Below are 11,400 nucleotides of genomic sequence, written 5' to 3'. Positions count from 1 at the left end.
ATATACACAAAAGCTCAGAACTTTAACCAAGCTTAAATTCAGCTTGGGCTAAAGACCTCTTTTTACACACAACGCGCAAGAAAGCTTAATGGCCAAAAATTTTAAGCTAAGCTAGGATAATAATTCATAAGATAGCGTGTCAAGCCAAGATTTCAACACATCAGGAACAAAGGACCTCTATTACATACAAATCACCAATTAAGCTCTGTTTAAACCATAGAACGTTCAAACTTAATACGGGGCTTTATATTTGAATTCAATATGACAATTTAATGGCTGCATTACAATACAGCGCTAAATGCAAAATTTTGGACGGATGTTTGGATCTGAATCTCGGCTTTGTTTAGGACGTTTGACTAAATGTTAAAACAAATAAAAAGTGATTTAGCAAAAGAATGGATGCATTTAGAATATTTAGTTTTTCTCATGAAAACAACAAAAATTTGAAGCAGTGGGAAAGTGTCCTAAAGTAAAAAAAAAAATTAAAAATTTTTGGTTCCAAACAATTTGAGAGGCCATCTTATTCTTGAAATCTGCAAACATGTTAGAATCTGACTGCAGAGTTCATCTAAACAGGAGATTAAGATAAGATTGACTAATTTAAAGATGCGGGATTTGGAGCGAGGAAGTACATCTGAGAGAGTCAATCAGCCTGATTTAGTGCCGTCACATGCTCTACCAGAATCCACCATCTTTAATTTTGTACATGTTCAATCATAACCACCTGCTCTTTTAAACCACCTGATTTATTTTTTTTAATTTTTACTCATCAACCCTTGATCATAAAGAGTCTGTATGATCAAGAGACGTTGAGTAAATCTGTTGACTGGGCGGTTGTTGACATTTTGACTGGTCATGAATGTCCAACAGTGAATTGGACAGTGCAGAACGTTTGAGATTTAGTCCACTAGTTTCGGAGACATCGAAACTCTGTGACGTTTCAGTCGGTAAACATGGACACACTTCGACATCAGCTACGCCACTGTCACGATTTTCATTTGTACTACTATTCACAGACCTGGAACATCAATTAACATTAGATTAAAACTGCACTAACGTGATAGAGGTTGAAGCTGTGCGCTATTCTGAGTCCGACTTAGTGTTACGAATAGATCAGCGTGTACACACTACAGTGTCTGTAATTTTTCTATTACTAATAATTCGTATTTGACTCTGTGTTACTTTGGTGCAGTCTGTGCCCTAGACTAATTTTTAATAGTCAGATGGCATTATTTTGTCTGTGTTGTTGTCAACTGCGTGGCTCAGTGTTGCTATAAGAAAACCACTGTGTAGGCTATTGGCCTCAACAACTGCTAAAATGAGTCTATTGAGTCAGGTTGCAATTCCATTGTACCACAGACTAACCTATTGTGTAGAGAGTAATTTGAATATTGTGTTACCATATTTCATTCTCCTTAACTTTATTAAGTTTAAATACTCCATTTTAGGGAGGGGATTAGCTGAGTGGTTCGTGAATACTGGATTCCAACGCGGAGATCCCGGGTTCGAATCCAGCTGCTGGCCCCTAGGATTTTTCTTCCTAGGAGCTTCTTACAGCTCACTGTCCACGGGTGAACAGTGTTGTAAGCAACGAGAGAACACTATCCGGGGGTCGACAGTGCATTAAAAGAAGCTTCGAACGCCAATAATTTCAGACGTTGATGCGCCTTAAATTAGGGGGGGACTCCGTTTGTTAAACTGAGTCCCTACTACTGTACTGATTCTAATTTGCCTCACCTGCCATTTCTATTTGATTTCTGTTTCTCCAGTTCGGCTTCAATCCTAAGATTCTCCATTTCATCCATCTCAGATATGGATTCCCGCATATCTTCAACGAATTTACACCGATCATGATCATTTCTTGCATTGAATGTTATCAAGACTTGTGAATCTACACGCTGACTTAGACGTATACCATACGGATAATCTGGAATGGGAAGAACATATCGAAAAAATTTCACAGAATTTAGGATATTCACGAGCAGTCGAGAATGACATTGAAAAAAAAACTGTAGGAAGTTTTGAACTCACATGGAACTTCAAACAATGATACAGCCAATCCGGACAAAGAGTAACTTTGGCGAAACGTGTACGTAACTGAGGATTTCTTCTTTGATAGTATCTTTGTGATGACTAGGAGGTCGTTAAATAGGAATACCTCACGTTGATGCACTCCAGGACGTTCTTTTTTGTGCATATCATGGACTTCATAAAGACGGCAATAGCATACTAAACGTCTATGTGGTAGTGCTAGGTTCTGTAATTAAATGCATAATGTGGGCTAAAGCAAGTTGGCTTGGGTATCACAGAGGCCATTTTCTTACAAGACTACTTTACAATACTCACCGGTTTCTTGCCCACAATAGTCGACTGAACCTTGAACACTTGGGTTACATGGTCTGAACCAGTTTTGAACTCATTCGCTTTGACTCGCTCGTAGATGCCTATTAGCATATTCCGGTCGATATCGCAGCAGTCGTCCACTCCTAGACACCAACAGAGCAAGCAACATTAGAAACCCTGAAGGTGCATTCAAACTATCACATGACTTTCTCTTACTGTTACTTAAAATGGCTTCAAAATTACAGATCAGTTATGTCATCTGTCGCAGCATAGAATGCCTTCCATTATAATTTTGACTGGTTTCCAACTTTCATTCATCTTCAGAGATTGTAATATCGCGTTATATGTAGAGGAATTTAACTCCAACTTATAAATATTCTGAGTCAGATAGAGTGGGAACAACGGATATGTTGTCTGAACACTTTTTAGAAGTCAGCAGTGTACTGGAAAAGGATCTGGGCGCAAATATCCTAAGATGACGCGCCTAAAATGAATAATTCAGAAAAAAAAGTCATGCTTTGCATAATATCAGTGATTTCATCCAGCCTTGCAGACCCAAACATATATACAACTAGTACAAGAAGTAAATCTGAACAAGACATTTTATAAGACTGGGACAGTTTCGAAGCATGTTTTAGTTCCCCTAAACATAATGATCGTAAATGTAACATAATGGATCTGTAAATTACCATTGTTAGGAGGCTTAGAACCATGATGTAACTTTCTCACACACTCAATTAATGTAGTGGCCAGTCATTCTGCCCTCAATGCCCTTCAGTGTACTGAAGGAAAGAAATACAGTTTTTTCAGGTGGGCTTTAAATTCAACTATCGATTAGGTGTCGGTGGTATGAGGCGGATAACTAACATAAATTTTGCATATTATCACATTAAATGAAATCAGAAAAGACCAAGACCGAAACATCACCTAGCACTGGTGAGGTAAGTGGAACTTATCACATCTTGTTGTTTGCATTAACGGAAAACGGGTTTTGTATTAAACCAGCTTACACTGAATTCAGTTTTTAGAATCACAATAAACCTATAAATGTAAGCAAAATGAACTGCCAGAACTTAAAAATATTAAGTTAGGAGAAATCGGCGTACCTCTTAAATTTTTAATAAAATCCTCCTGAGTCATACGACGATCTGCTTTTAAATTTGGCGTGTGTAGATCTGTGTTCAACATGATAATAGCAAAGGCCAGTACAAAGACTGTGTCTAAATTTCTCAGCCTCGCTACCATATCACGATTACACTGACAATACCTTTGAGAGAATACTTCGATAATACGCTCGACTTTTTGTGCTTCGCCGGGCATCCTAAAATAAGTTTGAAATTTGCGCAAAGCTACATCCACTTGCATACCAGACAGATCCATTTCTTGCGCAAAAAGCCTGCAAAAAAAAAAAGGTACGTGTTTAAAAACTAAAGTGAGGTCCCCTATCGTAATAGAAGACCTCACAGTTCCCAGCTACGAACTTTAAGCGACTTACTAACTTAAAAGTCTTTCAATACTAATAGAACTTTAGTGGCTCACTTGAGGTTATCTCAATAAAATTAAAATTAAATTTCAGAAGTACTTTGTGTGAAATATTTTGAAGCAGAAAATTTCTGGAACCTTTTTAGCTAAATTCTTAATTAAGAGAAAAATCCAATCAATTCAGAGGTTCTTCTTTTTGAGGGATTTTTTAAAATAAATCCTCCTTAATAATTTATAAAAGTTAGAAATTTCATTCCACTGAAACCACTCTTCCTAGAAATGCTCTCATTTGAATTTGCCTCTGAAAATGTTTCCAATAAAAGTTACAGGCCTGAATTTTTACAATACCTATGGTAGAAATGGTTGGCGCTATGTTCGAAAAAACTAAATGATAATTTAGAAAATCTATTTGGTAAAGTACTACTTCCAATTAAAATTTTTTAGTCGGAAATAGTAGATATGAAACAAAATATGAAATTAAGCAACATGGAATTATTCGTATTTGAGATATATTGTTCATTCACACTTATACCGTGTACTGAAAACTACTTTTTCTGCTTCTCGGGCCCTTAAAACGAATATTTCTAGTGAAAACTCAATTAAAAATTTGGCTTAATTGAAATACTTAAAAGCAATAAATAATAAAATGTAAATAACATAAGATTTCTTGGGGATCTGGAAACGAAATATTAATGTTGAGCTTACTGCGATTGTGGTAATGCTCACATTCATGCATAGTCCATTATCTAAAAAACAGAAGAACTTAATACAGAAGTGAAACTCAAAACCTAAAATTCGACTCGAGATACTTCCTGTTCTAAAACGAACTGAAAAAAATAGTTATACATGCGTTCATGGTATCACTTTCGATCAAAACCTATCCTGGAAAAACCATGTTTCCCAAATCTCTCGCCGTTCCATCCATATCCTTAAGCAGTTTAATAGTTCCCGTCACCTTTTTCCAATTAAGACCCGGCAACTCCTAGTTTCCTCTCTTATATTCCCCCATTTCGACTATGGTTGTTTAGTGTATGGCGGTCTATCTGGTGATATTGAAGCTAAGCTTAAGCGCCTCATGAACTGCTTCATAAGATTTATTTTCAGCATTTCCAGAGACTCTCGCATTTCGCACTGCTACGATGAGTTGAAGTGGCTTTTTCCTGTCTATCGCCGCCAATATTTTTTGGCTTCTTTCCTTTTTCAAGTCATCCAGTCTCAAAGGCCTTCCTATATTTTTCAACTCCTTAAGTTTAAATCCTCCATCCATTCCCGTAACACTAGATCTCGCTCATCTGATCTTTATATTCCCTCTCACCGTACCTCATCCTTTGACAAGTCCTTCCTCATACGTGCTACCTCTCTATGGAACTCCTTGCCTTCATCTGTCCGCCATGCTCCTACCCTATCCATCTTTAAATCCCGTCTATTCAGTTATCTCCTTTCTATTCAGCTTCCTCCGAAATTCTAATTGTTTTAATTCATTTCCTTAATTTCTGCTGTTTTATTATTTTATTTTTACTTTCATTTTCACTTTTGTAAATATTTATTTATTTATTTAATTTCTGTATAATCACAGGCCAAACTATTAAGGCCTCTATTTGTACCTGTATTTATTCTTAGGGGACAATTGTCCCAGAATAATAAATTTCTTTTCTATTCTTTCTATTCTATTCTTTCATACCGGAATAAGCATTGCCAGGCGTAAATCACATATTTAGCAGCCGATGAGGATTAATACTCATTAATATAAGAAATTGTATAGAAGATAAAATCATTAATGAAGCTAATATTATCCAATACTAATGTTAAGTTTTGTTGTTTAATTCTACTTACTCGAGTGTAGCTCCATTAAATGGATCTTGTAAATTGCCAAGATATTCGCCAATCATTTGCTTTGACAATCCTTTTCGAGTTATTAAGAAATGTGCAATACTAGCCGGTGAATTGTCGAGAAAACCTCGTTTCACAAGATATGATACACCTCGTTCCGGTTTCTTATTAAACAGATTTAAGCCGACTCGATATTGTCTTTTGCGTACAGTTTCAGAAACCTGTTTACAGAACACAGATTATTTATTTAAATAAAAAGGTTTAAAAAACTGGAGGGTAGATGGATTTAATTGGGGTGGGATATTTTAGTCATAATTGTTTTAATAATTATTTGTTTTACCGCCAAGATTTCGATCTAGGGACTAGGACATTTTCAGAGCTGTGGAACGAACATATTTTACAGAAACATATTACAATATACATTGATTTGAAGTACACATTTTTTTTTTCAAATTATTTACCTTATCTAATAAACAATTGCAATATGTTTTTACATTGTGGGTGTTCCCTTTAAAGGTACTAACCAAGGTCTTCTGTCCTGACTGTTTAAGTATTGAGTGTGGTCAGGTTTAAAATGTTCTTGTGTGTCAGTGTAGTCAATCGTCAAAAATATTTTTTTTTTAAAGTGTTTTGTAGTACTTGGCTCAATAAATCTCAAAATACGTTGTCCCCGATTGTTCGTATCTGTCTATGTTATGTAAATCATTTTTAGATTTCGCTGAACCTTTAATATATGTTAATTGTGGACAAAGAAATTAGAATTGAAGAGTTGAATGAAATAACAACGGAAACTAGATTAAACAAAGCTTCCGAGAGAGACAGAATTACATTTGAATTCTACCTGTACGCTCCGAACAATTTTCTATAAAAGCATTGAATGTTTTTAATTCTACATACGAGAGAGGAGTAGTCCTAAATAGTTTTACAAAAGCCGTAAATTCCTTATATATAAATAAGGCGATTTTCATTCACTGCAAAATTATACAGGAATTTCCTTTATGGATAGAATAGCTAAATTCTGGCATACTCTAAAACAGAATTGTAGATTGGATTAATTCTACAAATATATTACATGAGTTCCTAGCAAAATTTTCGATTCGGGTACTCGGCAGATCAGATTTTCTCGAACAATATAACGTGTATGAGATTACAAGTCCTACCAGGCTTCTTTAACTGGCAAAACGGTCATTACTTTGTAAAGTTGTGAGAAGGAGCGCCTCGTTAGATGAGCGATTGGCGAGCTAAGAGTTTCGAAGTGCTGGGTTCATTAAATTCCTGGGAGTTGAACGATAGTTAGACATAAAGTTTATCTGAAAAAATAGGCATTAGTTGACTTACGTTTTACTTTCGAGTAAAATCGCTCTTACCTGTGCATTCTTGATAGAACTCTGTGAAGGAATGACTGAAGAATCACTACCAGACGATTGCACGGAAGATATGCTGCCGCTATCAGAATTCTTGTTAAGACCACTGATCGCTCCAGTAATCGGTGGATGTTCCATCGTTTTGGTCGTTATTGATGATGTCCTCTTTGGTACTTCTGGTGGTACCCGCCCCACACGGCTACGATTAATTCCATTTAAATCGTCCTGCAAAAATGTGGTACTGTAGTTAACAGCATTCTCTTTTTAATTCACGCACTAGAACTCACTAGCAATTTGTAGGTTAGAATCTACTCAAATTAGAGCAAAATACTCGAAAATTCCCATTTCAGAGAATCTGAGTTTCTTCAAACTTGGAATTGTAAACACGTGTTACATCAGAGCATTACATGATAGGACTTCATCTTGAAATATCTCTTAACGTAGGTGGCAAAATTATACACTGTACCGACCGTATCAGTTTAGAATCATACTTTCAGTCCCCTCAATTTTCGAAAAGCAAAAATACCGGACTTTGAAGAAGCAAGCATATTAAGAACCATGAATTTCCCTTTGTTCCGTAAATATAATAAAATTTAAAAGAAATTTTAAAAAGGAGTGGGAGAGAGCACGCGCAAAAAAAGGGTGAACGGAGATAAGGAAACCTAAAAATAGTATGAGGTTTTTTGATAGTTAAGTTTGTTCAAACTTTACAATGAAATAATTAAATTTGGTTCATGTATTTAAGCTGTAGTTGTTTAGTTTGTACATATCGACTTTTATAGTTAATAGTTTGAATATATATTTTTGTATAAAATTAAATACAAAATTGAAGAGGTAATTTTAGTTTACTATATCCTAAAGGAACTAATAAAATAAATTTGTTACACCTTAATATTAGATAGATTGTAATAACAGTGCACTATACAGACTTGGGGCACCTAGTAGGCACGAACTGTTATTTACATGAATAGAAGTTATACACATATATTGTACTGCGGAACACATGAGAAGTGAGGTTTCAATCTTAATTTTAAACAAGTATAAGACCGTAAACTTCTTACACATAAACGAGTATATAGTCTCTTTCTGCCCCGAAAGTGTAGTCTGCAACATGGTTTAAAGAAACACATCGAACAATGCATTATACCAAAATTGACTTTAGAGAAGTGACCTAACTTCAACACTGCTTCCCCTTCCGAGTTCAATCAATCTAAAATCAATGTTTTCTGAACAAAAAATCAGACAACAGTGATAGATCTATATGTGAATAGTTGGAGAAGTGAATGAAGGGCATAAGAAAAATCCTCATAAAAAATTTGTACCTCGTAGCAATATGATTGGGCTTGTTGGGCATTATCAACGCCCGGCTTGACGTCACCCTGACTCTCTTTCAAAGCAAAGTAAGTTTGAGCTTGGTTGCTATCCGTGTAACACGCCAGTTCGCATCTTCCTGAGTAACTGCGAGGCAACGAAGGCGCCAATGAAGCGCTACGCTTTTCTCGCATTGAGAGCGACCTAAAACAGCAATCAAAGCTTTAGGGCTAGTAGTGCTTAGTAGCAACAGACTCCCCTTAAAGCAGCAATTGAGCCTGTTGTGTGAAAACTAAAAATGCCCAGATTTTACCTTAATGGAATTCCTGGTTGCATAAGAGGAGATGGAGCTGGCGACTGAGTCGTTAAATCCACAACCTGACGATTGCTTGTGGCAGCACTCCCATTGCTGGTACCCTCTTCGGACAATCCTACCAATCGACGACTTGAACGTTTCTCAGCTTTCGCCATTGCAGTGATAGTGGCGAATTTTTTAACAAGAGTATAATGTCTGAACGCACGTTGGATGGTCAATGCTGCACTTCTAGCACGATCTCCGCCATATTTACGCTCAAGCATTTCAATCTGCTTATCCAAAAGATCTTGCGATAGTTCGTACCTGTAATGGGGAGAGGATTGAGAAAAAAAATTTCTGTTAGAATTTAGGGTGGGTTAGAAGCTTAAATTCCTAGACTTAAGAGGCAATTGGTCCTAGGAAGTAGATTCCCTCATCGCAACCCCTGGAATCTTTTCCTAGGAGTTACAGATTAAAACCCCAGGAGAAACAATCAGGCTGTAAAGGCCTAAATGAGTTCTAAAACAAAGCTTAGGATATTCGAAAATTCGAAAAATGCAAATAGCCGATGTAAGATGGAAATACGTTTTAAAAAAATCTATTTCTAAGCAACTCACACATGCTGCACTCTGGATCTCTGTAAAGTATCACTGTTGTTGCGAAACGATCCTTTTTTGATGATGCCCTGGGACCAAGTATGATTCGAATAGCCAGCTGAGGTTGTCTGATTTTCATTTTTGAAATTATCCGAACTGCAACCCCCCCCCCAAAAAAAACATAAAAATTTATCTGAAAACACTATGACCACAAAATGCTGATCCGAAAAGTAGTCTATTACACTTACCTGTCGTTCTCACCATTTAAAGACCCGTTTAGAGCATGCGCATGTGAACTTCCGGCGACTGAATCTGTTTTAGTTGTCTCAGGCCTGTAATCAAAGAGGCAACCAACAAGCATAAACTGCAGTTTAGAGCAGTACCAGCTCATTAACTTAATCTTCACACTTTTTTATTGTTAATATATTTTTAAAGTTCGTCAATATCTGATATTTCTGGCATTTGGAGTCTTACTCAGTATACGGCCAGTCTCAATAGTGCCCTCTATTTGCAGAAAACACTGACCAATGACCTGTCAACGTCTCCTAACAAAAACAAAAACTATCGGCGGACAGCTGGCTCGAACCCAGTGATCACTGAGCTAATATCTACACTAACTACTAAACTACTGTCTAATGCTGTTTTAAGGGTGTCACTAATTGAGTAAATGCAGTTTCCATTCTCTCATAAAACAACTGACCACTCACCAGAGTGTGAGCAGTAACTAATAAAATCATCTAGTTTGAGGAACATTGCCTCAGATGACCTTAACACTTAATAGCAGTTACAGAAATCAAAACAATACTCACTAAGTTAATTTTTACTTACTTAAAACTACGCCAGTTATAATCTGAACTAATTGATCTTATGTAGGCTGTTCAAAGAATGTGGTCTAATTCTCGCATAAAACATAAACTCAATCTATAGTCCAAAAACCTTGAACCAATCAAGAAGTGATTTTGGTTCAGTTTGTCAAATTCAATTAGAAGCAAAACGCTCGCCATATTTTGAAACAAACGCACTCCACGTTAATGAAAGGAGTTAAGAAATTGGGTAATGACTAAATTTGAAGCTGGTAAAAAAAAAAAAATGAAAAATTGCAGGCAAACTTAAACAGTATCTTACCTTTCATCATTAATCCTTTTCAGATCAGCAATTTCCAATTCGAATTTCAACCGGCTGACTTCACACAGCAATAAGTCCCTTTCGGCCATCATAGAGCTCAACTGTTGTCTCAAATCTTCAATATATCGAGCTTGTTGATCCAATAGATAAATATGTTCACATTCTGTATTAAACGGGCATTTCAATTCTTCGACATTCCTTTGTGTTAAAGGATTTGTTAGATTTTCATCTGTCATTGCTTTGAGTAGATTCCTTCCGAAACAAATTTTGTTCTCTTTGATTAAAGCAGATATACAAATTCTTCCATTTCATTAAAAACTAATCGAAAAAGCAAACTCTGAGAGAAACTCAATTTTTTTTTCTAAATTCCATGTTTAAAGCAACAGACTCAAAATCTGAACTATAGAAACAAAAATCTAAATCTTTTAACTTCACCCATATTTTATTTGGTATCTCCTTTTTAAAATAATGATTTCAATAAATATTTTCATATTTCATCTCTCAAAACAATTTTTTTAAAATTTGACTCTATGCACTAAATTATTTTAAATAATTGTTTAGAAAAAACAAAATTGAATAACATTTTTAACACAAAAGTCAAATCAAATCATTTCCAAAATTTATAGAAACTAAAAATGTTTAAGACATCGATCTACTACTATTATTTTTGCAACCCAATATGATCTGAGTTAAAATCAGGTTCACCAATACTTTAACTTTCTATCAAAATATTAATCTATTTTACATATAATTTTAGATTAAAAAATAAAAATTGTTAATTTTTTGTAATATAGAATTCAATAATAAAAAATTTCAAATAGATCTATCGAAAGCAGTTTTAGGCAGAGTGGCGGTCTATCCTTGGTTCAAATTTTATGGGGAGGAGAACAGTGCATTGCTGGTGAAGCTATACGGTGGTCTAGTGAAATAAAAAAGTAAGATATTTAATATCTGGGCGCTGCTGGTATTAGTTCTTAAAATAATTAATTCTCATAGAACATCAGCTGGGCAACTGCAGACTAAAAAATGTATAAAGAAGATGTGGTTAGCTGCC

At 35.5% G+C, this 11,400-nt stretch overlaps 1 protein-coding gene across 1 annotated transcript; it reads right to left on the bottom strand.

Annotated features, from left to right (window-relative positions):
- Positions 1–319: 319 nt before the first annotated feature.
- On the bottom strand, positions 320–11,001 carry siz (Brefeldin-resistant Arf-GEF family protein schizo). Its single transcript, XM_074138375.1, has 12 exons — positions 10,347–11,001; positions 9,470–9,553; positions 9,243–9,377; positions 8,644–8,949; positions 8,342–8,534; positions 7,023–7,244; positions 5,659–5,876; positions 3,450–3,739; positions 2,347–2,486; positions 2,032–2,257; positions 1,738–1,927; positions 320–1,018 (listed from the first exon to the last, which is right to left on the bottom strand). Exons 1-12 carry the CDS (start codon positions 10,580–10,582, stop codon positions 781–783), a joined length of 2,478 nt encoding a protein of 825 aa, XP_073994476.1. The 5' UTR covers positions 10,583–11,001; the 3' UTR covers positions 320–780.
- Positions 11,002–11,400: the final 399 nt, after the last annotated feature.

This window comes from Rhodnius prolixus, unplaced genomic scaffold, assembly GCF_049639745.1.
Source record: "Rhodnius prolixus isolate KJV_2025 unplaced genomic scaffold, Rpr scaffold_11, whole genome shotgun sequence".
NCBI classification, from domain to species: domain Eukaryota; kingdom Metazoa; phylum Arthropoda; class Insecta; order Hemiptera; family Reduviidae; genus Rhodnius; species Rhodnius prolixus.
This window is presented reverse-complemented; position numbering and strand designations above follow the sequence as displayed.